Source organism: Chelonoidis abingdonii, unplaced genomic scaffold, assembly GCF_003597395.2.
Source record: "Chelonoidis abingdonii isolate Lonesome George unplaced genomic scaffold, CheloAbing_2.0 scaffold0004, whole genome shotgun sequence".
Taxonomy (NCBI): Eukaryota; Metazoa; Chordata; order Testudines; family Testudinidae; genus Chelonoidis; species Chelonoidis abingdonii.
Window position 1 is genome coordinate 440,044 of NW_027424265.1, and position 27,317 is coordinate 467,360.

The 27,317-nt window shown below is 55.7% G+C and overlaps 1 protein-coding gene across 1 annotated transcript; it reads left to right on the plus strand.

The window, feature by feature from the left end:
• The first annotated feature begins 102 nt into the window (after nt 1-102).
• On the plus strand, nt 103-26,373 carry LOC116838315 (myosin-7-like). The gene is given in 45 exon segments (XM_032803356.2): nt 103-173; nt 630-838; nt 1,288-1,431; nt 2,082-2,238; nt 2,690-2,717; nt 3,047-3,158; nt 3,842-3,934; nt 4,465-4,528; nt 4,646-4,744; nt 5,427-5,530; nt 5,650-5,788; nt 5,888-6,006; nt 6,456-6,605; nt 6,895-7,065; nt 7,970-8,279; nt 8,452-8,525; nt 8,870-8,957; nt 9,579-9,696; nt 9,794-9,917; nt 10,327-10,463; nt 10,591-10,846; nt 11,138-11,380; nt 11,779-11,955; nt 12,234-12,379; nt 12,782-12,872; nt 13,683-14,072; nt 14,400-14,530; nt 14,988-15,102; nt 15,362-15,558; nt 16,598-16,781; nt 18,293-18,458; nt 18,593-18,722; nt 19,351-19,412; nt 19,415-19,519; nt 19,522-19,561; nt 19,563-19,651; nt 19,801-20,003; nt 21,192-21,238; nt 21,240-21,304; nt 21,398-21,471; nt 21,473-21,504; nt 21,506-21,689; nt 25,412-25,507; nt 25,920-26,054; nt 26,217-26,373. Coding segments are annotated over 44 exon segments (5,811 nt in total). The 5' UTR covers nt 103-173; nt 630-637; the 3' UTR covers nt 26,238-26,373.
• The last annotated feature ends 944 nt before the right edge of the window (nt 26,374-27,317 follow it).

Genomic DNA, 27,317 nt, shown 5'->3' on the forward strand with positions numbered 1-27,317 from the left:
CTCATGGGGGTCCCTGCAGGGCCTGGGGCAAATTGCCCCACTTGTCCCCCCCCCCAGGCGGCCCTGGGCTCCTCTCTGACCTGCTCCCTCTGCCTTACAGGACTCCAGACCCGCGGCAGCCAGCCCAGCCCACCTCGTTCTTCCCCCATCGGATTGTCAGAGGAAAAGCAAAGGTAGCCCTGAAATGCGGCCCGTCGGGGGTGGGGGGAGCTATGGGCGAGGGGCTGGTTACACGGGGACCCCTCGCCCGGTGCTGAGATGCGGCTGGCTCTGGGGTGGGACATGGGCTGGTTACACAGGGACTCCTCGCCTGTCGCTGAGATGCGGCTGGATCTGGGGTGGGACACCGGCTGGTTATACGCGGACCCCTCGCCCGGCGCTGAGATGCTGCTGGTTCTGGGGTGGGACATGGGCTGGTTACATGGGGACCCCTCAGCAAGAGGAGGTTGCTGCCCCTTGGTAGCAGCTGCAGGAAGTGCACCCCACCTAGTCCAGCTCCCTCAGGGATGCTCGGGGTGGGGGGTTTCTGCCCCTTGCGCTATGTCGGGGAACTACAGCACCCCAGGGTTGTGGGTTCGAATCCCGGCTGGGGAGGGCCTGGGTCGCCCACCACCCGCTGCCGCCCGCAGAGCCCGCCATGCCGGACGCAGAGATGGCCGAGTTCGGGGCCGCCGCCCCTTACCTGCGCCAGTCGGACAAGCTGCGGCTTGAAGCGCAGACTCGGCCCTTCGACCTGAAGAAGGACATCTTCATGCCAGACGTCAAGGAGGAGTTTGTCAAGGCCAAGATCCTCTCCCGGGAGGGGGGCAAGATCACCGCCGAGACCGAGAACGGCCAGGTGTGGGGGGTGTATGTGGGGGGTGTGCCCCAAACAGCCCCATCCACACAGCTCTCAACTGCCCCCCTCCAGTGTCACTGCCCCCAAGCACGGCTTCCCCCCACAGGCTCCAGACGCCATCCACCGTGGTGCCCCCCAGTGCCTCCTGGGCCCCCCATTCACGAAGGGGTGGCTGCTCCTCTCCCACACCCCCAAAGTGACCCCACCTCCTACTTCTCCAGGAAACCCCCCCCTCCAGCCCCCACCCCTCATGAGTTCATCTCGGGTCCCCCAAACTCCTCTAGCCCCTCCCACCCCTACAGTGCCCCCTGGAAGCTGATCCCGGTTCCTCTGGGGGTCGCCTGCCCCAGATAGCACCCGCCTCCCCAGCCCTCCTCTTTGCACAAGGGTTCCCCACGCTAACGCCGCCCGGGGCTTTCTCGGTGTGTGGGTTGGGGGTGTCCCTGCAGACGGTGACGGTGAAGGAGGATCAGATCATGCAGCAGAACCCGCCAAAGTTCGACAAGATCGAGGACATGGCCATGCTGACGTTCCTGCACGAGCCAGCCGTGCTCTACAACCTCAAGGAGCGATACGCCGCCTGGATGATCTACGTGAGTGTGCGGGGGGGGGGGTGCCCCCTGCTGGGCTCTGCCAGCTTCCCATCCCCAGCCTCCCCCGTGGGCCGAGGGACAAAATGCCCAGACCTCCATGCGACCCACCCCTGCGTCAGGGCTGTAGTATTTCTGGGAGCTCTACATCTAGAGCTGTTCTGGAGCTGGACGTTCTAGATCAAGGGAGTTTGGAGCGGTTCCCCATCCCATGGCTCTGTTTAGAGCCATGCTACGTCAGCATGTCAGTCCATCTTCTAGATCAGGGAGGTCAGAGGTTGAGGACTCTGTCCATCTCCTAGTTTAGAGCCGTTCTAGAAAAGAAACTCATTCACTATATTAGATTAGGGGCATTGGAGCCATTTCAGAGCAGAAACTCAATGTCTCTTCTAGATGGTGGGTGGTGGTAGAGCAATTCTGGAGGAGGGGCTTCCTCTCCGCTTCTAGATTAAGGATGTTAGTGTCATTCCGTATTGGGAGGGGCGGGTTTCCTCTCCTGCTAGACTGGGATTGGACAGCATTATCTCTTCTTCTAGACGGAGGCTGGGTGGTGTCATTTTCTCCTTTCTTGGATCACAGGGGAGAGGAGGAGGCATCATCTCCATTATCTTCCCATTCTCTGGCCTTCCCCCCATCCCATTCCCCCTCTCCAGACCTACTCGGGGCTGTTATGCGTGACGGTCAATCCCTACAAGTGGTTGCCGGTCTATAACGCGGAGGTGGTAGCCGCTTACAGGGGCAAGAAAAGAAGCGAAGCCCCACCCCACATCTTCTCCATCTCTGACAACGCCTATCAGAACATGCTGACGGGTAGGGACCTAACCCTATCCTTAACTATAGCCTTAACCATAACCATAAATATAACCCTAACCTTAACTCTACCCCAGCTATAACCCTATCCTTAACTATACCCCTAACCATACCATAAATATAACCTTAACCTTAATTCTACTCCGCCCATAGCCATAAATATATCCATAAGCTTAACCCTAATTATACCCATAACCATAAATATACCCCTAACCCTAACTATACCCCTGGCTATAACCATAGTCTCTAGCCCTAACTATACCCCTAAGCATAAACCCCTAACCTGCACACCTATCCCACTGCTTCCTTTCCCTCTCTGCCTACCAGCACATCTGGATGGGTAAAGGATGTCCACTCTGATCTGGGGAGGGGGGCACCCTGGGGTGGGCAGGACGGGGCTAGGTAGCTTCTATCCACCTCATGCTGTTTCTCCTCCCTTCTTTCTTTCCAGATCGGGAGAACCAGTCAATCCTCATCACGTGAGTGTCATCCCATCCCTTCCTCTCTCGACCCCTCATCTCCCCACAAAATCACTGCACCCCAAAACCTTTAACAGCCCCCTTGAAGTCTGATCCTGCCCCCAAAGTTTTAACTCTTCTTGTATTGTAGCCCCAACTCTTCAAATCTTAGCCCCACCTACCAAAGTTTTAACCTCCCCGCCCCCTCGCTGAATTCTGAAGGCCCGCCCCCTCTCTTAAGTCCTGACTCCTGAATTCTGCCTGGAGTCTTCCTGCTTCTCCAGCACTCGGGGTGGGTGAGGCACAGGCAGGAGGGGCTGTGTCTCACTCTCTCTCCTCCTGTCCCCCAGCGGAGAATCTGGGGCGGGGAAGACCGTGAACACCAAGCGGGTCATTCAGTACTTTGCCGTCATCGCAGCCATCAGTGACCGCAGCAAGAAGGAACAGGTGGACAAGAGCAAGGTGTGGCCTCCACCCATCTATGCCTGTATCCATCCCCATGTCCATTTGTCCATCCCTTTACTAGTCTGTCCGTCCCTGGCCTTGCGTTTATCTCAGGAGTCGGCAACCTTTGGCACATGGCCGCCAAGGTAAGCACCCTGGTGGGATGGGCCGGTTTGTTTACCTGGTGCATCCGCAGGTTCGGCCAATTGCAGCTCCCACTGGGCGCGGTTCACCGCTCCAGGCCAATGGGGGCTGCGGGAAGGGCGGCCAGCACATCCCTCGGCCTGCATGCTTCCCACAGCCCCCATTGGCCTGGAGTGGCGAACCGTGGCCAGTGAGAGCCGCGATTGGCCAGACCTGCAGACGTGTAGATAAACGCGGAAGGTAAACCAACCGGCCCGGCCCGCCAGGGCGCTTACCCTGGCAGGCTGCATGGCAAAGGTTGCCAATCCCTGGTTTATCTGCTACCATCCATCCATCCCCATCCCTCCATCTCTGGACCCACCTATCTGTCCCATTCCTATATCTGTTCACCCGTCCATCCATCCCCCTGTCTGTCTATCCATCCTCACATATGTCCATATGTCCATCCACCTATTTCTCATTCTTCCCATCGCCCATTCTCTGTCTCACTCCTCCCTTTCTGCCCTCTAATTATTTCCATTTCCTTTTCCCTCATCGGTATGATGTCTCTCCTTCAGGGGACCCTGGAGGATCAAATCATCCAGGCCAACCCTGCCCTGGAGGCCTTTGGCAATGCCAAGACAGTGAGGAATGATAACTCATCCCGATTCGTGAGTATCCTGGAATTGGGGTGGAGATGAAGAGCTGGGAGAGGGGCATGTGGGTCTTTGTCTGGGGTGGGAGCTCTGGAGAATGAAGCCATGGGGCTGTTGTCGCAGATGTGGGGGTCAGTGGAGGAGGTTATGGGGTGGGGGTGGTGGGGAAGGAGGTTGTGTGGTTGTATGTCTGGGAGGAGAGGTCTGTGTGGTTGTATGTGGGGTGAAGGTGTCTTTGGGGGAGGGATCTATGGGGTTGTCTAAGGAGTTTGGGAGTCTGAAGGGAGTGTCTGGGATGGGACAGTCTATAGGGAAGGAGATTGTGGGGCTGTCTGTCAGGTGGGAGATCCGAGGGAGAAGTCTCGGTGGCTGTCTATGGGGATTGAGGTCTGAAGGGACATGTATGGAGTGAGTGGCTCTGGGGAAGAAAGTGGTGTGGCTGTGTGGGAGTCAGGGGAAGGGGTCTATATGTGGAGCCTGTGGGGCTATCCCTGCTGTACTAGCCCCTAATCCTGAGCATTCTCCCTCCCTCCCTCTCTCTTTAGGGTAAATTCATCCGGATTCATTTTGGGGCGACGGGGAAGTTGGCTTCAGCTGATATAGAGACCTGTGAGTGGGATGAATGTCAATGTTCTCTGCCTCCATCCTGTGCCTCATGGGTTTATGCTTCCTCTCTGCCTCTCCCCACACCTTCTCTCTAACCCACTCTTTCCCCCTTTCCCTTAGATCTCCTGGAAAAATCCCGGGTCATCTTCCAGCTTAAAGCTGAGAGGAGCTATCACATCTACTACCAGATCCTGTCCAACAAGAAGCCAGAACTCCTGGGTGAGAATCTTTAGCAACCCAGGCAGATTGTGCTTGGGCTGTAGTGAACAGCCTCATGTCTACGTGAGTGTGTCTAGCTGAGTGGTGTCACGTCTTCATGAGCTGAGTGGTGTGTTCACAAAGCTTGTTAAGGTGACTGGACTCTAGTATCCTTAGGTAAAGCTGAGCTCCCTTGAGTCTGAGTCAAGTGAAGTGACTCTCGTATCCTTGCATTGAATCCCTTCCAGTCTCGATGGGATGATGAACTCTAGTATCCTTAAACCGAGTTCCCTTGAGTCTTGCAAGTAGAGTGAAATGACCTTATGTCGTGTTGATTTGAATTGAGCCGAGTGTTCTCACATCTTAGTATGTTTAAAGGCATCAAATCTTGTTGAGTGGCGTGGCCTCCAGTCTTGTTAGATTGAGCTTAGCGTCTTCAAGTCTGACTGAGATCCTCAAATCCAGAAGAGTTGAATTCAGTGTCCTCAAGTCCTGTTGAGTCTGGGTGAGTTGACTCATGTTGGGTTGAGTGAATTCAGGTCTTGAGGAATTGAACTGGGTGGCCCCAAGTCCTTGATCTTTCCTTGCTGAGCTGGTTTTGGTCAAGTGGCATCCTCACTCTTTCACTAAGTTGAGTTGCGCAGATGGGTCATATAGACAAGGGTCGTGTGTCCATCCGTAACCTATCAGCTTCCCTCTGCAGACATGATGCTGGTGACCAACAACCCATATGACTACACCTTCATCTCCCAAGGAGAGACAACAGTGCCTTCCATTGATGACGCTGAAGAGTTGATAGCCACCGATGTGAGTATAGCCAGGGCCAGCAGGGGACCAGGAGACTCTAGAGGGACCATTTGCTGGGAAGCCATTGCTGCCTCTTCTTCAGTCGGAAGCCTTGACATTTTGTCTCTCTCCCAACACAGAGCGCCTTTGACATCTTGGGCTTCACCCAGGAGGAGAAGAACTCCATGTACAAGCTGACGGGCGCCATCATGCACTTAGGGAACATGAAGTTCAAGCAGAAGCAGCGCGAGGAGCAGGCTGAGCCCGACGGCACTGAGGGTGGGCACCAGTGGCGACTAGGGCCAATGCAGGGTGGGGATTGGTCATGCCCAGGGCTGGGGGAATGGAAGATGAACATTGTCTCCTTTGCTTTTCCAGAGGCGGACAAATCCGCCTACCTGATGGGGCTGAACTCGGCCGACCTGCTGAAGGGTCTTGTTCACCCACGGGTCAAGGTGGGAAACGAGTATGTGACCAAGGGGCAGACTGTCGAGCAGGTGAGACCCCGCTTCCTTCCTTCCTTCCTTCTCCTTTTTCACTCCTTCTTTCCTCTCCTCTTTCTGTCTTATTTTTTCTTTCACTCTTTCTTTGTGTCTCATTCTTTCTTATATTTCCTCCACTTTATCGTTCTTTCTGTCTGTTTCTTCTGATGTTTTTCTTTCTTTTATTCTTTTACTTTGCGTGTTTCTCCTTCTCTCACTGCATCTTTCTTTCTTTCTTTCTTTCTTTCTTTCTTTCTTTCTTTCTTTCTTTCCTCTCTACATTTCACTGTTTCTTCCCTGTTTCTAATTCTTGCTTTCAGCTGAATTGAGCTTGGGTGATTGGAAATGGGTCTCATGAGTTCAGCCCAGAGTGCGGGGATCCATGCTCAGGGACCACCAGGACTGGGATTCATCCTCCCAGCCTGCAAGAGCAATAGGTAACCAGGTCGTTTGTCATCCTCCAGGTAGCTTATGCTGTAGGAGCCCTGGCCAAGTCCGTGTATGAGAAGATGTTCAGCTGGATGGTGAGCAGGATCAACAACACCCTTGAGACGAAGCAGCCACGTCAGTATTTCATTGGAGTGCTGGACATTGCTGGCTTTGAGATCTTCGATGTAAGTGATTCCCCCATCAGGGGGTCCTGTAGGGAGCAGGGCAGGGGCACTGGCTATGGGGGAGCTCCTGGCTATGCCACCTCCAGCCTATCCGAGCAGAGGGCATTGTAGGGACTGCTGATTGTGGTGCAGTTCCTCCCTTCCTCCATTAGGTGGCTTTATAGAAAAGTACCACCTGGTAGGCAAAGTTACACTCTGGTATGTCTTCCCCAGATGCCTCTATGCTCTCACCATAGCAGGGGGCACTTTTTGTTCTCCCTCATCTCTTGTTCCCCAATCTCCTCCCCAGTTCAACAGCTTTGAGCAGCTCTGCATCAACTTCACCAATGAGAAGCTGCAGCAGTTCTTCAACCACCATATGTTCGTGCTGGAGCAGGAGGAGTACAAGAAAGAGGGGATCGAATGGGTGTTCATTGACTTTGGCATGGACCTGCAGGCCTGCATAGACCTCATCGAGAAGGTACTTCCCAATGCCACTCCATCACAACCCTCCTTGCCTCCGTTGCGGCCGCTGGAGTAGGATCTGCAGTCCGGTTTTGCTTCTCATTTCTAGCCTTGGTTGATCCCTGGCCAGTTCATCCCATTTTGCTCTTGTGCCGATGTTCTCCTTTCACTTCATCAGCTCTTCTCCCTCCCTGGTGTCTCCCTCCCACAATGTATTCATTGAGCACCCAGATCCCCTATCAGCCTGTGTTTGACGCTAAACAGGCCCAGCTCTTTCATTCGCCTCCCGTAAGACCTGCTCCCCATTCCCTGGATTGTCCTAGCAGCCCTTCTTTCTGGAACAGGTGACTGGAATTGCACACCGGATCCCAGATGAGGTTTTGCCAGTGCCTTTTCCAATGGCATTAAAACCTCCCTATCTCTCCTGGACAAGCCATAGGACAGGGTTGGCCTTTTCCACAGCCACATCATGTCCGTTACAATGTCAGTTTCCAGGTCAGAGCTCGGAGCCCTTTGGAGACTGAAGCAGGGCCCACAAGAATTTGACAGGAAGAGAATCTAATTCCCTGGGGCAGCATTAAGCTGCTTATCCCCAAAACCAGCCTTTCTGTTCCTGCAGCCCCTGCCTCATTCACTCCATGCTTTGCAACTCATGCAGCACGTGGGGCAGGATCTGGCAGACACAGCCCTGGTTCAGTCCATGCCAGGCGCTGAAAGAGTCAGGGTCCAGCAGACACAGGCCTGGCTGGGCCCGGAGCTGGGCCAGGCCAGGCGCTAATTGAGGCAGGGTTCTGTGGGAACACAGTACATGATCACAGAATTGAAGTTGTCTCTTATGACGGGCAGAATTAAGGGTAGAGAGGCAGCCTTAATCCTTTGGTGTATGCCTGTGGTGACTCCTAGTTGTCTCTGTCCGGCAGCCCATGGGCATCATGTCCATCCTGGAGGAGGAGTGCATGTTCCCCAAGGCGACGGACATGACCTTCAAGGCCAAGCTCTTCGACAACCACCTGGGCAAGTCAGCCAACTTCGGCAAGCCGCGGAACATCAAGGGGAAGCCGGAGGCACATTTCTCCCTCATCCACTATGCCGGCACGGTGGACTACAACATCCTGGGCTGGCTGCAGAAGAATAAGGACCCGCTCAATGAGACAGTGGTGGGGCTCTACCAGAAATCTTCCCTCAAACTCCTTGCCCTCCTCTTTGCCAACTATGCGGGGGCTGACACAGGTAAGACCCCTCTCCCCTTAGTCCCAGCCCCCTGCTCTAACCACCAGACCCCACTCCCCTCACATAGCCAGAGAAAGAACTCAGGAGTCCTGGGCTCCCAGCCACCTCCCCCCTGCTCTAACCACTAGTCCCCATTCCCTTTCTAATGGGTGCGGATCTCTATCCCTCACAGCCCATGAAGGTGGGAAGGGGAAAGGAGCAAAGAAGAAGGGTTCATCTTTCCAGACGGTGTCAGCGCTGCACAGGGTAAGGGGGCCCGGGGGCAGGCGGCCAAGGTGGGGTTCTGACCTCCTGTAGGATCAGCTCTGCTAGAGGAGATTCCTAACAGACCCTCTTTGTCTCTCTCTGTTTCTTGTTCTGGCTTCTTTGCCTCTCCTTGACTCTTGCTTTCTCATTCTGTCCACCTTTCTGCCTCCCTTTCTCTCTCATTCCATCCGTCTGTTTTTCATTCTGTTTCGTTGTTCATCTTTCGCTTCTTTCTTTAGTTCTTGTTCTCTCCATTCCTCTCTGCCTCTCTTTGCGTCATTCTCTTTATCCACCCATCCCGCCCTTTCTGTCCTGTTCTCTTCATCTCTCCCCCTCACCCCCAGGAGAACCTGAACAAGCTGATGACAAACCTGCGCTCAACTCACCCCCACTTCGTCCGCTGCATCATCCCCAATGAGACCAAGTCTCCAGGCACGTGACCCCCACCTCCCTCACCAGCCTCTGCCCACTGGGCGCCACTACCCCTCGGGGAAGGGGAAGTCACCGGCTCCAGGGTTGCTCAGGACTGTTCAGAGGGAGGGGTCGTGGCTAAGGAATGAAGGCTAAAGGATGAGGGAGTGGGGAGTATGTTTGTGTGGTTTTCTTGTCTCTGTTGCCCTCCATCCGTCCCCAGACTTGAGGGGACCTGGCTAAAGGGAGAGGGGCGGGGCTAAGGGGAAGAGGGGCATATTCATTTTTTGCATAAATTATCCACTCGCTATTTCTCCCTATGGCTGGAGGGGGGATTAATGGGGAAATGGGCATGGCTGCATCATTCTAGATTGGGCCCCCCTTCCACTTCTGTCCCTACCTAAAGGGCAGAGTGGGTGTGGCCTAATGGGGATACACTGCCCCCACCCAACCAATCCCTCCCCAAAGGTGCCGGGCAGGGCTAAGGGCAGGGGGCGCCGCTCAGTGGGAAGGAGCCATGAATAAAGCTCCCTATCCACCCCCGATCCAGAGGCAAGGGGCGTGGCCAAGAGGTAAAGGGCGGGGCCTGTGGTGGCCAGGCTCCACCCCTTTCCATCCCTAACCCCGTTTTCCTGCCTCCAGGGGTGATGGACAACCCCCTGGTGATGCACCAGCTGCGCTGTAACGGGGTGCTGGAGGGCATCCGCATCTGCCGGAAGGGCTTCCCCAACCGCATCCTCTACGGGGACTTCAGACAGAGGTGGGTCTGCCCCCCCAGGGCACTGCTGCATGGGAAGCTCGCAGCATCATGGGATGGGCTCAGAGATCCAGGGTCACTAATGATCCCCTCTCCGCAGGTACCGTATCCTGAACCCCGCAGCCATCCCCGAGGGCCAGTTCATTGACAGCCGCAAGGGGGCGGAAAAGCTGCTGAGTTCCCTCGATATTGACCCCAACCAGTACAAATTTGGGCACACTAAGGTGAGGAGGAGGAGCCCATGCGGGTGGGTAGCGCCTGTGGGGGGAAAGGGTCCCAGATAGCCACACCCCCAGGAACCAGGGACCGTATGGGTGTGCTGGCATTGGGGGTGCTGTGCTGGGAGGGTCCCAGCCTTGCACTAGTGGGCGCTGGGCCAGGGGGGTCTCAGCCTGGTGCTCAGGGGTGCTGGGCTGAGGGGGGTCCCAGCCTGGTGCTCGGGGGTGCTGGACTGAGGGGCAGTCCCAGCCTGGTGCTCGGGGTGCTGGGCTGAGGGGGGTCCCAGCCTGGTGCTCGGGGGTGCTGGGCTGAGGAGGGTCCCAGCCTGGTGCTCGGGGGTGCTGGGCTGTGGGGGGGTCCCAGCCTTGTTCTCGGGGTGCTCTACTGATGTTTGTATTTCACCGACTGTCCCAGGTGTTCTTCAAGGCCGGGCTGCTGGGGCTGCTGGAGGAGATGCGGGATGAACGGCTCGCCCGGATCATTACCCGCCTCCAGGCCCAGTCCCGGGGCGTCCTCTCCCGCCTTGAATTCAAGAAGATCTTGGAACGCAGGTAGGGTGGGGTGCAAAGGTGTCATACGAGCCGTTGTTGTTATAGGGACGCTCACAGCCATTTCTGACTGGGGCACTGCTGGGCGGAAGTTCACAGCTCCAGCTCATGTGGCCTCCCTCCCTGCCAGGGACTCCCTGCTGGTTATACAGTGGAACATCCGGGCCTTCATGGGAGTGAAGAACTGGCCCTGGATGAAGCTCTACTTCAAGATCAAACCACTCCTGAAGAGTGCTGAGACGGAGAAGGAGATGCTGGCCATGAAGGAGGAGTTTGGGCGCCTGAAGGAGGCGCTAGAGAAGTCGGAGGCCCGGAGGAAGGAGCTGGAGGAGAAGATGGTCTCTCTGCTGCAGGAGAAGAACGATCTCCAGCTGCAAGTGCAGGCTGTGAGTGATGGAAGGGTTCCCCCCCCTCCCCGACCCCTCTGGGCCCCATGGTCCGTGAGATTGCATTGAGGAGCCTGAAGGCTGGGTGGATTGGGTTTGGACGAATGACCTCAAGACTGGTTAGGCCATGAATGATGGAGATCCCACAGTTTGAATTCTCCCTGGTACCGACAGAGGAGCTCCAACTTAGAAGAAGGGATTCCCCTATCCTTGAACTCCATGCTTCACCTGTCAACCTATCACACTCCTTCTTTCCTTCATTCTCTCCATCCTTTTCTTCTTTCCTTTCAGGAGCAAGACAATCTTGCAGATGCCGAGGAGCGCTGCGACCAGCTGATCAAGAACAAGATCCAGCTGGAGGCCAAGGTGAAGGAGCAGACGGAGCGGTTGGAGGACGAGGAGGAGATGAATGCTGAGCTGACAGCCAAGAAGAGGAAGCTGGAGGATGAGTGCTCGGAGCTCAAGAAGGACATTGATGACCTGGAGCTGACCTTGGCCAAGGTGGAGAAAGAGAAACACGCGACGGAGAATAAGGTGAGGGCAGAGACTGCGATAAGTGGCTTCGAGACCATTGCGGTTGAGCGGTATCAAGGCTAGTTGGACTGAGGCGAGTGGCCACATGGTTGGTTGGGTTGGGTTGGGTTGGATTTCGTGGCCTGAGACCTGGTTAGACTGAGTGTTGTCAAGACTGACTGGGTTGGACTGAGTGGCCTGTGGGATGTTTGGGTTGGGTTGAGTGTCATCAAGGATGGTTGGGTTGGTTCAGTGGCCTGAGGGATGATTGCGTTGGGTTGGTCAAGTGGATTCAAGGACTGCTGTTTTGAGTTAGTGGCCTCAATCCTCTGCCCTCCCATGGAACCACTAATCTCCAACACTGAGCTTCGCCATTGGGCCACCCGATATCTAAACCCACCTGGTTTATCTACTTGCAGGTGAAGAACCTGACAGAGGAGATGGCCGGACTGGATGAGATAATAGCCAAGCTGACCAAGGAGAAGAAGGCCCTGCAGGAGGCCCATCAGCAAGCGCTGGAAGATCTACAGGCCGAGGAGGACAAGGTCAACACCTTGACCAAAGCCAAGGTCAAGCTGGAGCAGCAGGTGGACGACGTAAGCACCAGCGGCCTGGGGATGGGGCTACAGAGCTCGATGGCATTATTGATAGGTTATTACTTCCTCACCGTTTGGTGCCTCCTTAGACTTTGGGGGATGTTGTGTCTGGAGCGGTTATCTCTGAGGGGTCCAAGGGTGGGGTACAGGGAGGGACCGGGGGATCAGAGCAGAGTGTCTCCGATGGAGGGTGATCCATCACTGGGGTGTTTCCCCACTAAAATCGTCCTACTGAGTGGACCCCGGCTTCCTGGGTTCATTGTCTTTTTCTCTCTCAGTTGGAGGGCTCCCTGGAGCAGGAGAAGAAGATTCGCATGGACCTGGAACGGGCCAAGAGGAAGCTGGAAGGGGACTTGAAACTGGCCCAGGAGAGCATTATGGACCTGGAAAATGACAAGCAGCAGCTGGACGAGAAGCTGAAAAAGTAGGGGCTCCTTGTGTCACCATCCAGGAGTCCTGATGTCCAGCCCCTCTTTGCTCTAACCCCTAGACCCCACTCCCCTCCCAGAGCCAGGATAGAACCCAGGAGTCCTGGCTCCCAACCTCCCACTCTAACCACTAGACCCCACTCCCCTCCCAGAGCCAGGGGTAGAACCCAGCAGTCCTGGCTCCCAACCTAACCGCTAGACCCCACACCCCTCCCAGAGCCAGGGGTAGAACCCAGAAGTCCTGGCTCCCAACCTCCCACTCTAACCCCTAGACCCCACTTCCTCCCAGAGTTGGGGTTAGAATCCAGGTGTCCTGACTCCGAGGTCTCTTCTTGTAGCCGCTAGACCCCACCCCCATCCCAGAGCCAGAGAGAGAACTTGTTTTCTGTCTCCTTCAGGAAAGACTTTGAGCTCAACGCGCTGAATGCCCGGATTGAGGATGAACAACTGGTAGTTGCCCAGCTCCAGAAAAAGCTCAAAGAGCTTCAGGTGAGGCAGGCTGGCTTGTACATCACCAGAGCTGGGATACAGAAATGCTCCCCACCTAGCAGGGCTGGTAAGAGGACGATCTAGGTCCTCGTCTCCTCTCCAGATTTACTGTGTGTTGCTTGGGGATGTCTCCACAATCCCTCCCCTCCTTTCTCTCCGGTCTAGAATTAGGAGGGAGGAGCTCTCCTCCATTGAAAGTCTAGACCCTCTTCTGTCTCTCAGGAAAATTCTTTTCCTCTCTGCTGTAGAATGGCAGGTCCCAAAAGGGAGAAGATCTCATATTGGTCTGAGTCTATGGTCCTTTGTGTCTAGAACTTAGACTCCTTTTATAATGATCTAGAACATCTGCGTGCTTCATTTGGCATGGTGGGATCTAGATCTGTTTAAAGAAATCAGTTATCTGAGCTCTCTCCTGATTGAACAGCGAATCTCCAGAATCTGTCTGATTCCTTCCCTGCGCTAGAATGCCCACCAGTCGTTTTCCACACTGGGTGCTGTAGAGACTGCTCAGGCCACTTCCTTCTAGACCCCCCGCCAATACGTGCTTTCCCTGATCTAGAACATCTGCATCTTGTAGACCCAGTTCATTCTTTCCCATGACCTAGGACGTCTACATGCCATATGTGAAAATGGGTGTGTAAGATCTGGCTAATGACATTTGTTCCTAGAACTTTTCTATTGTATCTAGCATATGTCATGTTCTAGATTTGGCTGAGGACCTTTGTTCCTCTACCCCACATGTTCCTGCCTTCTCTAGAATGTGTGATGTTCTAAGTCTGTCTAAGCCTGTGGGTCTCTCTCCGGCTGCAGGCGCGCATCGAGGAGCTGGAGGAGGAGCTGGAGGCAGAGCGCACGGCCCGGGCCAAGGTGGAGAAGCTGCGCTCGGACTTGTCGCGGGAGCTGGAGGAGATCAGCGAGCGGCTGGAGGAGGCGGGCGGCGCCACCTCGGTGCAGATCGAGCTGAACAAGAAGCGGGAGGCGGAGTTCCAGAAGATGCGGCGGGACCTGGAGGAGGCCACGCTGCAGCACGAGGCCACGGCCGCCACCCTGCGCAAGAAACACGCCGACTCGGTGGCCGAGCTGGGCGAGCAGATCGACAACCTGCAGCGCGTCAAGCAGAAGCTGGAGAAGGAGAAGAGCGAGCTCAAGCTGGAGCTGGACGACGTCAGCTCCAACGTGGAGCAGCTGCTCAAAGCCAAGGTGCCCTGGGGGCAGGCCCATGGAGGGAGAGGGGCCATGGGTAGTGGGAGGGGCTAAGGATGGAGGGGCTGATTCTAGCTGTGAGGGCAGCATCACGGGGGAGGAGCCACTTCCTCCTACTTAGAACCAGTGCTCACGAGGGCCCGACAAAGGCAGGGAGGCACGGCCGAAGCTAGTGGGCGGCGCTAGCGCGACAGGGGGAGATGCCTGTCTTTCTGCTGCCCTCCCAGTATTTCAGGGTCTCCTTTTCCTGTCGCTCCTTCATTCTCCTGTTGTTTTCTTCTCCTCTTCCTTCTCTTTGCTGCCCCAATGTCTCCCCTTCCCCAGGCCAACCTGGAGAAGCTGTGCCGGACGGTGGAGGACCAGATGAACGAACACAGGACCAAGTCCGAGGAGGCGCAGCGCATGGTGAACGACCTCACCACCCAGCGTGCCAAGCTCCAGACTGAGAATGGTGCGTGGGGACCCCCTGCCCTGCCCCCTGGGACCCCCCCCCATCCCCCTGCACACCTGGGACCCTTCACCACTGCTATCCCCTGCAAACTTGGGACTCCTCTCCTTGCCCCCTGTGCCCCTGGGACTCCGTCACCTGCCCTTGAGAGTCTTGCTGCATCCTCCTGACCACCCCATAAGGGATGTGCCCTCTGGGAGCCCCCTCCTGGCCCCCCATGTCCCCTCCCTCCCCCCTGCACCTCCACAGCACCATGCACAAGCCCCGAGCCCTCTAACCCTCCTCGCCCGTCCTCAGCCCCTACCTGGGGACCCCCAAGAGCTCTCTCCTCTGCAATCTGTATAGAAGATCCCTCATCCCCCAACGCCCCTGGGACCCCCTCATGGCCCCATGCACTAGGTGGGGGTGCGGGTCTCCCGCGACAGGATGGTTGCCCTAATTTTTCGCTCCTGCCCTGCGCCCAGGCGAGCTGGACAGCAGCTGGAGGAAGAGTGCGCTGGTCAACCTAGCCTGACACGGGGGAAACTGACGTACACCAGCAGCTGAAGATTCAAGAGACAACTAGAGGAAGAGGCCAAGGCAGGCAGGGCTGGCAGGGCTCGTGGGTCGGGAGTGAGGGGCACCGGCAGGGCTGAAGAAGCCCAGGGCTTGGACTGGCAGGGCTGCGGGCGGAAGGTGAGGCTGGGGGAGCGGCTGGGGAGGGGGCCAGAGTAGGGTCAGGGGCTGGGCTAGCAAGGGGCTGCGGGTCGGGAGTGAGGGGCACTGGCAGGGCTGGGTTGGCAGGGGCTGTGGGTCGGGAGTGAGGGGCACCGGCCGAGCTCTTCATCCCCCACCCCAGGCGAAGAACGCCCTGGCCCACGCGCTGCAGTCAGCCCGGCATGACTGCGACCTGCTGCGGGAGCAGTATGAGGAGGAGACGGAGGCGAAGGCCGAGCTGCAGCGTTCGCTCTCCAAGGCCAACTCCGAGGTGGCGCAGTGGAGAACCAAGTATGAGACGGACGCCATCCAGCGGACAGAGGAGCTGGAGGAGGCCAAGTGAGTGGCAGGTGGCTTTCCCTCTCACCATCCCCCTCCCTGCCTTCCCCCCGTCCTGGCAACTTGTGTAGAAGGCTCTCGAGCCTTCTGGAACATGAGGGTCCCATGTGCCAGGCCAGTGTTTTGGATGTTTTGTCTAGAACGGTCTAGAACCCATCCATGGCCCCATGCGTCCAGTCCTGGTTCTTTCACTCTCTCATTCAATCCTTCCTTTTTCCTTTTTATTCCCTTGTTCTTTTATCTTTCCGTGCATTCTTGTATTCGTTTGTTCTTTTTTTCTTTCATCCACTCCTCTTGTTTCTCTCATTCATTCTTCCCCCCACTTCATTCTCTTGTTTGTTCTGTCTTCCCATCTCTCTTGCTTCCTTTCTTTCTGTTGGCTTTTCATTTCTTTGTTCTTTCGTCTGCCTGTTCTTTTTTCCTTTCAATCTTTTTCATTTTTTTCTTCCTTCTTTCATTCCTTCTGTTTTTCTTTTTTCCTCTTTTATTATTTGACTCGTTCTTTTTCTTTTTTCCCTTCATCTTCCTGTTTCTTTCTCTTTCTTTCTTTCTTTTTCTTTCTTCCTGATTGTTTGTTCTTCCTGTTCATTCTTGTTTATCCTTCTCTTTCCTTCCCTTTCCTTCCATCCTCTCTTCTGCTTGGTTCCACATTCCCGCCATCTCTATTTCCTTCCATGTTGCCCTGAAGTGCAGGTGTGTGTGTCTCTCTCTATTCCACACCATGAGCCAGAAACTACTTTTGTCTTGAATGGTCTAGAACATAAGGTTCCCATGCATCCAGCCAGTGTCTTGGTCATGTACAGCTGAAAGATTTTCTACAATGGTCTAGAGCAGTCTAGAACATAATAATCCCACGTGTCAAGCCAGTGTCTTGGTAATTTTCTATGAAGAACTTGTCTAGAATGGTCTAGACCATCAGGCCAGAGTCACTGGCATTTTTCTGCTATGAATCCCTGAGTAACTCCAAGACCCAGGGAGGAGGGGAAGAGCCACGGTCACTCTTTGGTGACTGATGGTGTCTGTCGCCCCCCGGTGGCAGGAAGAAGCTGGCGCAGCGGCTGCAGGAGGCGGAGGAGGCTGTAGAGGCCGTGAACGCCAAGTGCTCATCGCTGGAGAAGACCAAGCACCGGCTGCAGAATGAGATCGAGGACCTGATGGTGGACGTGGAGCGGTCGAACGCCGCCGCAGCCGCTCTGGACAAGAAGCAGAGAAACTTTGACAAGGTGGGACTGGGGGAGAGGGGAGAGAGGGGGAGAGAGAGAGAGAGAGATGTGAATACAAAGCCAAAAAATAATAAATTAAATAAAACCAAGGAAGGAAGGAAGGGATAAAACAGAATGAATGAAATAGATCAAAGACTAGAAGGAAACAAAGAAGGAAACAGAGCACAGAAGGAATGAAATTGAACCTAGGAAAGAAAGAAGCAAAACCAAATATAAATAAAATAGAGCAAAAAATGGAAGAAAAGTAAAAATGAACGAGGGGGAAAGAGCCAAAGAATAAAAGAAAGAATGAGAAAGAGCCAAAGAAAAATTGAATGAAAGGCCAATGAACAAGTGAATGAAACAGAGCAAAGAGGGACTTAAATGGAGGCAAAAGGTAGACAGGGTGAAAAATGGAAAGAAAACGAACTAAAGAGAGACAAATAAAGAATGAGTGAATGAAACAGAGCCAAAGAATGAATGAAATAGAGCCAAGGAAGGCAAAAAATAGTTTTAGGCAACCAACACTTGGGTATTTTGGGGCAGAAAATATTCTGATTTGGGTTGCTGAAGGGTGAAATATATTTGTTTCTCCGAAAAGTCAAAATTTCCATCCCTTTCCCAGCTTGTTCTCCTGTCGAAGGTGGGGGGACCATAATATCTCAGAGCTTACGAGGTGACTTGATTATGGTCCATAAGGATCTACCTAGGCAAGAGGTTTTCTGGTAGGGCACTCTTGAATCTCAACGCCCAAAGGAGAACAAGACCCAGTGGCTGGACTCTGAAGTACATGTTCAGACTAGAAATAAGGTGGAAATTTTTCACGGGCACAGAAATTAACCCTTAGAACAGCCAGCCGTCACGGACTATGGGGGAGTCAGGGTCCTGTACCCCGCTTCCTGGGACTCACAGCGACTCTCAGCCAGCCAGTAAAACAGAAGGTTTATTGGACAACAGGAACGCAGGCTACAGCAGAGCTTGTAGGCACAACCAGGACCCCTCAATCGAGTCCCTCTGGGGTTTCAGGGAGCTTAGATCCCAGCTTGGGATTCCCTGCGCTGCACGACCCAGCCCCAAACCGAAACTGAAAAAACCTCTCCCGCAGGCTCTCTTCCTTTGTCCAGCTTCCCGGGCAAAGGTGTTGACTCCCCCGCCCCTCTATCTGGCTCAGGTTCTGTCCATCACCTAAAGTCACCCCCTGCTCTCCCGTTCCCATTCACTGTGCAGACAGTCCCTACTGCATCGCACCAGCCTAGGCCGATGGAGGCTTCTCCGTCACTCGGCATCTTTAAACCAAGAACTGGCATCTCTTAAGACATGTTCTAGCTCACCTGTCAGGTATGGGCTGGAGACATGGGTGACTGGGCTTAGAATCTACAGAGAGGGGGAGAGACTGAGGAAAGGGAAAGCAGGAAGGAATGAAAAGTTAGAGGAAAAGGGAGAGGGGCCCAGAGCAGGGAGTTTTCTCTGCTGAGCAGAGGGCTCCTCCATTGGAGTGACTCTCTCACCATGCCCCACCCGCCACCCCCCAGATCCTGTCAGAGTGGAAGCAGAAGTTCGAGGAGTCGCAGACAGAGCTGGAGTCGTCGCAGAAGGAGGCACGGTCGCTCAGCACTGAGCTCTTCAAGCTGAAAAACGCCTACGAGGAGTCACTGGAGCATCTGGAGACCTTCAAGAGGGAGAACAAGAACCTACAGGGTGAGAATCTCCCCGGCACCCCCTGCCCCTGCTCCCAGCAGCACAGCACCTCCTGGCCCCATGCTGGGGTAGGATGATCTCCCGTCCTAGCTATGACCCGCCTCCCGCTTAGCGCGGTCTCTCTCCCCCCACAGAGGAGATCTCAGACCTGACGGAGCAGCTGGGAACCAGCGGGAAAACCATCCATGAGCTGGAGAAGGTGCGGAAGCAGCTGGAGGCCGAGAAGATGGAGCTGCAGGCGGCGCTGGAGGAGGCTGAGGTGAGGGGCACGGCCGAGCACCCCTTCCAGAACCGCGTGGGGGTCAGCCAGGAACCCCCTGGCACCAGCTCTGCCTCTTCTGATTTGATTTTCCCTTTCTCTCTTTCTAACCCTTTCCTGGTCACTTTTTCAGTTCTTTCTGTCTTTCTTTCCATTGATTTCTCCTTCCTCTCTCTCTTTGCTTTTCTTTATTCCTTCTTTCTATCTTTCCCCTCATTCATTTCTTCTCTCTCTTTTGGTCTCCATTCCTCTCCTCCTTCATTCATTTCTTCTTTCTTTCCATCTCTGTCTTTCCAATCCCTTCCCCATTCTTTCCTCTTCATCTTCCACTCACTCCTTCCTTCTCTCTGTCTTTTTTCATCCTTCCTTTAACATATTTCTTCTTTCTTTCTTTTTCATTTGGGATTTCATTTTCCTTTCTCTCTCTTTCCAATCCTTTCTCCATTCCTTCTATTTCATTCACTCTTCCCTTTTTCATTCATTCTTTAATTCTTTCTGCCTCATTTTTCATTCTTCCTCTGATATATTTACTCCTTCCTTCTCTCTCTGCCTCCCCTCTCCTTTTCTTTCGTAATTACCTCTCTCTTCTCTCTCTCACTTATTCATCCTCCCTCCTCCCCCACACCCATGCCTCTCTGGACATGAGGAGGGGAAGATCCTGCGGGCCCAGCTGGAGTTTAACCAGTTCAAGGCAGATTTGAGCGGAAGCTGGCAGAGAAGGATGAGGAGATGGAGCAGGCCAAACGCAACCACCTGCGGGTGGTGGATCGCTGCAGACCTCTGCTGGACGCTGAGACCCGCAGCCCAATGAGGCGCTGAGAGTCAAAGAGAAGATGGAGGGCGACTCAACGAATGGAGATTCAGCTGAGCCATGCCAACCGCATGGCGGCCGAGGCCCAGAAGCAAGTCAAGCTGCTGGCAGGGATTGCTCAAGGTACCTCCAGGGGGCGCTGTGCTATGGAGGGTCCCAGTGGTTCCGGTCTCCCAGCCTGGCTATAGCTGGGGAGGGGGAGGGTCCTGTGGAGGGGAGGGTCCTGGCCATGACCTGGTCTCCCCACTCACGGCCTATCTCCTCCACCCCAGACACCCAGATCCAGCTGGACGATGTTGTCCGGGCCAATGAGGACCTGAAGGAGAACATCGCCATTTGGAGGCGGCGGAACAACCTGCGTGACGGCCGAGCGGCGGAGCAGCTGCGGCCGTGGTGGAGCAGACGGAGCGTGCCGGAAACTGGCCGAGCAGAGCTGATAGAAGCCAGTGAGAGAGTTCAGCTGCTCCACACCCAGGTGAGAGAGACGGGAACCCCCGACATCTGGCCCTTAGAGTAGAACCCTTCGGCCACGACAGAAAACCTGGCCCCAGCACAATTCCATCTCTGACCCATGTGAGCTCCCTGTTTCATTCATGACAGGAGCTGAACATTGACACTGCCTGTTGGTCTGGAGAGTGATCTAGAACATGACAGCCATAATCTAGAGTGGGGGTGCTGCTGTGTTGGGGTGGATTGTAATCCAGAACCTGAGCAGCACTTTGCTCTAGGAAGTGGTTTAGAGCATCGATATTGCCATTTTTGTATCTGATAACCATTTAAAAGTGATGCCACTTGATTTTGTTCTAGATAATAGTCTAGAATATCCACTCTGTCTGGAACACTACACTAGTCACACCATATGGGGCTCCCTGTTCATTCATGGACAGGAATGTTTGGGTGATGCTCTGGAACATCGGCAGAGCTCAGCACTTTCTGAATATAGTCTAGAAGATGGCCATTGCAAGTTCATTCAGAATAGTCATCTAGAACATAGTGGCCATTTTATTGTTCTGGATAATACTCTGAAATAAAAATCACTTTATTTGTTCTGCATAATATCTAGAAGATGGTGTCACACAAGTTTAGTCTGACTAAGAGTCTAGAACATGACAAACAGTTTTGAGTGAAGTGATAGTCTAGAATATATGTATAATAGGGCCATGTGTCCTGATTGCTTGGGGAAAATTGTCTAGAACTTGTCTTGGTCAGGTAAAATAACATTCTGGAATGGGATCACTGCACCATTTGGCTGGCCAATAATGTAGAACGTTGGGTGGGGTGACAGTCTAGAATACAATAATTACTCCTTTTGGCAGATAGTAGTCTAGAATATGACCATTTTGAGTGAGATAATTCTAGAAATAGTCGCTGTCCTGTGTGTGAGAGAAAGAAGTCTCTTATTTGTCTGGTACCACCAGCTGATTTTAGCGCCAATCTAGAACTTGGGTCTCAACAACCACCCACTGATTCCATTTAATTCAAGATCAGGCTAAACATTATCGGATTTGGTTTTGCATTATATGCTACTCCGAGAGCAAAATCCCAGAACACCAGGAAGGGACTCAGATGCTCGATCCTGAGCTGTCAGGAACCATGTCTAACTGATTGGAAGACTGCCACTCTTGAGCTTATCTCCCCTGGACCTCACTGATCTGAACACCAGTCCTGATCAACCAGAGAAGAGATGGAGGCGGATCTGTCCCAGCTACAACAGAGTGGAGGGAGGCTGCAGGAATGAGAATGCTGAGGAGAAGGCAAGAAAGGCCATCACCCGACGTGAGTGCGAGGGTAACGAGACACGGGCCTCTCCCTCTATCGGGGCCACCGCTCGATCTGACCCAGGTGGAGGTACTGGCTGCCAGGGGGCAGGAATGAACTTTTCTTCTGGCCGGCAGGCGGCAATGATGGCAGAGGAGCTGAAAGAGGAGCAGGAGACACCAGCCCCACCTAGGAGCGATGAAGAAGAACATGGAGCAGCCTCAAGGACCTGCAAGGCTGCACTGGATGAGCGCAGCAGCTGGCCTCAAGGTGCAAGAACACTGCAGAAGCTGAGGACGAAGTCCGAGAGCTCGAGAATGAGCTGAGTCGAGCAGAGCTGCAACGGAGAGCATAAGGCACCTGCGCAAGTCGGAGCGTCAGCATCAAAGAGCTCACCTACCAGGTACTGCTAGGAGGGAACAAGAGGAGCTGCAGGTCTTGCAATCCAGAATACAATGATATGCTCCAGAATGAGAGTCACATGCTTTAGAACACAGCGTTGCTCTAGCACCTGAGAGTGCTCGCCCAGAGATTAGAAATCTAGACCCGTGGAGGTTGTCTGACATAGGGTAACAACAAGTAGCCTACCCCCAAACCAGCTATGTTTCTCAAAGTATGAAATACAACACAATGCTCCAGGTCATGACGGTTCTATCCATACATCACCCAATGTTCTAATCGCAAAATACCTGGCTTCTGACCACCCCACACTAGACTTGATCATCCACCTCAAGCACATGCTACAGAATTGTTTGCTGGTCTACAACATCTTCTGATCATGTAGACCTCCGGGTGAGCATGTCCTTTGTCCAGAAACCCTGCACCAGAACAACAAAGCATAAGCTCAGAAATGAGAGACTATGAGCATGAGACAGAACAAACAAACCTATCTAGTCTAACATAATGACCCTAGATTCATAGATCCAAGGTCAAGAAAGGCCGTTGTGTCATCTGCCAGATCTCTAATTAAGGTCATAGACTTCCCTGTTGTTGAATAGTTTTTCACGATTTCTAGGAACGGTGTGGCAAACTACACCTACGGCCAGCCCCCCAAGCTCCTGCCGGGAGGCTCCCTGGCCCCTCCCTGCTGGCCCCCACCCCCGCAGCTCAGCTCTCGCCCCGCTGCTGCGCATAGCTGTGGTGGGGGCTGTGAGCTCCTGGGGCAGCGCAGCTGCAGAGTCGGCCTGACTGGTCTCGTCTGCTGGGGTGGCGGCAGTGTGGCCGCTTCAGCCAGGACAGATGCTGTATAAGCCACCAAGCACCAGTGCTCCAGCAGCCAGGTAGCGGCAGCGAGCCAGGGGCGTGTGAGTAGAGGCAGGGAGGTTTGGGGGGTGGCCAGGGGGTGGGGATTGGAGTGGTCGATGTGGATGGTGGTCGGGGGGAAACAGGGGGTTGGATGGGGGCAGGGGTCCCAGGGAGCAGTCAGGAAGGAGGGGGGGTTGAATGGGGCACCAGGGGGCAGTCGGGGCAGAGATTCTGGGTGCAGTCAGGGGATAGGGAGAAGGGGTGGTTGGATGGGGCAGGGGTCCCAGAGGGGCTGTCAGGGAACGAGGGGGTTGGATGGGGCAGGAGTCCTGGGGGGGTAGATAGGAGGTGGGGGCCGGGCCACGACTCCATCCCCTAACCAGCCCTCCATACAATTTCCAAAACCCTATGCGGCCCTCAGGCCGAAAAGTTTGCCCGCCCCTGTTCTAGAGCATAGCACACCCATCAGCCCTCTGTTCCACAGCCAAACTCAGGAACACCATCCACTCCCTCGTCTCAAACCCTGCGTGAAATCCCCATGGGTTGGCCCCATATTCCACAGCAACAGCCGGGAGTATCTCAGCATCCCCAGCCATCCTGCCGTCCTAAAGCCAGGCTCCTGCCCGGGCCTGCTCCACACCAAACTCCTAACTGGCTTGGCTTTCGGTTTAGAACATGATGGATCTAGAAACAATCACCCCTCACACTGGATCACCCCAATTCCAGAGCAGGGGTCGGGCACCTATGGCACATGTGCCAAAGACGGCCAAAGGTGGCACGCGAGCTGAAACCAGCCCGGCAGCGGGCTGAGCGGGGCCGGGACCCCGACAGGCAGCACCGGGCCATTAAAAATCCTGCCCGGCCTGCTCTTCTCCGCCCCTCCCACCGGCACTGCACATGCTTTCCTGCCCTCCGTCACTTCCGGCGGGAGGTTGTGTTTCTGGGTTAGCGTGTCCATACCGCTACCTGGTGCCCGCGGAGCGTGAGCAGCCCCGGAAGTGGCCCCGCCGGCAGGGGCAGGAAGAGGGACCCAGCCCCACAGGAGCTCCGGCGCCCGCGAGGCCTGTAAGTGGGGAAGGGTCCTGGGGCCCAGCTGCGCCGTGCGCCCGCCCACCCCGAGCACGGCCGGCCCCGCTCCCTGGACTCAGGCAGGCTGGAGCCCCGGGGCCAGGATGAGCTCGGCTCTGTACTGGGGCAGGCAGCGTCCCACAGCCTGAACCCAAGCCAGGGGCTGAGTCCGGAGCCCTAATCTCCGTCTCCCCCCCACCCCCTCGAACAGCTAGAGCCCATCTGGAAAGCTAGGAATCCGGAGTCCTCGCTCCCAGCTCTCCTCCCCTGAGCATCAGACACCAGCCCCTTCCCGGAGCCCAGGAGTCCCACTCCCACCCCACTCCCCGCTCTACCCCCCCACACCCCTCCAAGCCCCCTGTCCTGGTCCCTGCACCCCCCCAGCCCTCTGCCCTGACCCCTGCAATCCCTCACACACCTCAGTCCTGCCTGACCCTGCACCCCCCATGAACCCAGCCCGACCCAGCACCCCACGCATAACCCACCCCCAACCCATGCCCTGACCTCTGCACCCCCCCATGAACCCCGCCCCGACTCCAGCAGCCTCCACCGCATACCCAGCCCCCACACCCACATGCCCTGACCCCTGCACCCCCTCAACATGCCCTCTGCCTGATCCTTCACCCCCACAGTCCCACCCACCTGAGCACCAAATGGGACTCCGCACCACCCCCCCATTCCCACGTGCCCCTCACACCACATGGGAGCTTCCAGGTAAGTGCCCACACCCAAACCTCCTGCCCAACGACGCGCCGTGTGAGGCGCGAGAGCCCTCCCTCATACCTATTCCTGGCCAGAACCCTGCACCCAACCCCACCCTGTGCTCAGTGCAGAGAGAGGAAGGGAACTGGGCCCAGAACCAGGGAGAAGGTAGGTCCGTCTATGTGGGCAGGTCTGGGTCCCATACTGGCAGTGGGCTGAGCGGGGCCGGCAGCCGGGACCCCAGCTGGCTGGAGCTGGCGATGAACCCCAGAGCAGGCCGGGCTAAGCGGCTCAGCCCAGCTGGTTAGGGTCTCATCCGCCGGCCCCCCAGCCACAGCCGCTCTGGGGTCGCCGGCCCCACACAGCCCACAGCCGGTCTAGGGTCCCATCCGCCGGCCCCACACAGCCCACAGCCGGTCTGGGGTCCCGTCCGCCGGCCCCACACAGCTCACAGCCGGTCTGGGGTCCCATCTGCCGGCCCCACACAGCCCACAGCTGGTCTGGGGTCCCATCTGCCGGCCCCACACAGCCCACAGCTGGTCTGGGGTCCCATCCGCCGGCCCCACACAGCCCATAGCTGCTCTGGGGTCCCGTCCGCCGGCCCCACACAGCCTGCTGCTGGCCTAGGTGAACAGAACCCCAGACCGGCAGCGAACTGAGCAGGCCAGCGGCATAAAATCAGCATTTTAATTTAATTTTAAATGAAGCTTTTTAAACATTTTGAAAACCTTGTTTACTTTACATACAACAATAGCTTAGTTCTATAATATAGACAGAGAGAGAACTTCTAAAAACCGTTACAATGTTCGACCGGCACACGAATCCATAAATGAGAGTGAATAAATGAAGCCTCGGCACTGCACTGCTGAAAGGTGCCGACCCCTGTTCTAGATCAAGGATACCCCAGCAGCTCTTGGGTTTTAGACAGGGCTAGAGTAATTCTGGGGCTCTTTTCTTACCACCCCCCACTTGAGGAAGCACAAATAGATTTATGGTCACAAATGGAGGTTGGGGATTAATCCAGACCCCCATGGTTCTCGAGCAGCTGGGTTCCAGAGCCACTGGCTGAATCCAGAATTTCTTCCCCCCCTCCCCTTCTCATCTCTCCAGACTGAGGAGGACAGGAAGAATCTGATCCGTCTCCAAGACCTGGTGGACAAACTGCAGCTGAAGGTCAAAGCCTACAAGCGGCAGGCCGAGGAGGCGGTGAGTGTCCAGAACTTCCATGATGCATTCTGGAATCCAGACCTCCTCCTCCCCCGGGCCCCAGAGCCCAGATGGACGGGCAGGTGGAGTGTTGAGTGTGTGGATAGATGGAGAGTTGATAGAAAGGTTGGATGAGAAAATGAAAGAATGGGTGGAGTCTAACCAATCAGTACAGGGGGGATGGCCCCCTCCTAGTCTTCCCTGAGCCCTTATCTGTTGGAAATCCAGTGGTGGGTAGTTCCACAGGTTAACACATCCCATTGTCTGTGTCCCCAGTGGGACAGGCACCCCCTGCCTTGGGGCAGTAGCCAGGTGGGTGCAGGGCCCTGGCCATGCTGAACTCTGGGCTGCGCTGCACATCCAGTGGAGGGCAGTTCCAAGGGATAACGCCCCGGTTTCTCTCCTCCGGCAGGAGGAACAAGCCAACACCAACCTGGCCAAGTTCCGGAAGGTGCAGCACGAGCTGGATGAGGCGGAGGAGCGGGCCGACATCGCCGAGTCCCAGGTCAACAAGCTGCGGGCCAAGAGCCGGGACATCGGTGCCAAGGTGACCCATGTAAGGGCTGTCCTGCCCCCTCCTCTGACCCCTCCCCACCCCTCTTCTCCTCTCCATCCCCAGTTCTCCTATCATCTCTTCTCCCCTCCTGTCTTCCCTCCCACGTCTTTGCTCTTGTATTGACACTCGCTTTCTCTCTCTGTTCTTTTGCAGAAGGGGCTGAACGAGGAGTAACTCCCATGAACCCCGCAGCACCTCCACCGGTTGCGACTGAAAGACCCCGCCAGCCCGACCCACCCCTGCTCTCTGTATATCAGTGTCAGCCCCCAGGCCCCTTCCCAGACTGTAGAATAAAATGCATTGTACAGCACTGTGCACTCTCCGTGTGACTTTAAACAAACACGCCTCATGGCACAGCACCCCCTGCCAAGCCCTGCCCCCGGCTCCCCACAGCATGGGGTCCCCCGCCGAGCCCCGCCCCCGGCTCCCCACAGCACGGGGCCCCCCGCTGAGCCCCACGCCCAGCTCCCCACAGCACATTGCCCCACCAAGCCCCACCCCCGGCTACCCATAGCACGGGGTCCCCCACCGAGCCCCGCCCCCAGCTCACCACACCACAGTGCCCTGCCCTCAGCTCCCCACTGCACGGGGCCCCCCGCCGAGCCCCACCCCCGCGGATGGGTATCGCACAGGAGGGAGGGATGATGTGGAGGGAGAGGGGGATGGACGGATGGATATCGCACGGGGAGAGAGGGATGATGTGGAGGGAGAGGGGGATGGATGGATGGATATCGCATGGGGAGGGAGGGATGACGTCGAGGGAGAGGGGGATGGACGCGATGGATCGACGGGGCAGGGAGGGATGATGTGGAGGGGAGCGGGGGATGGATGGATGGGTATCGACAGGAGTAGGGATGAGTGGAGGCAGAGGGGGTTGGCACAGATTGGATTTCACACGGGAAGGGAGGGATGATGTGGAGGAAGGGGGATGGTGGATGGATATCGCACGCGAGGGAGGGATGATTGGAGGGAGAGGGGGTGGACCGGATTGGATATCGTCACGGGGAGGGAGGGAATGATGTGGCAGGGAGAGGGGGATGGATGGATGGGTATGCACAGGGGGAGGGATGATGTGGAGGGAGAGGGGGATGGACACGATTGGATATCACACGGGAGGGAGGGATGATTGGAGAGAGGGGGAGGATTGGATGGATATCGCACGGAGGGAGGATGATGAGGACGGAAAGAGGGATGGAAGGATGGATATCGCACGGGAGGGAGGGATATGTGGAAAGGGAGAGGGGATGGATGTGG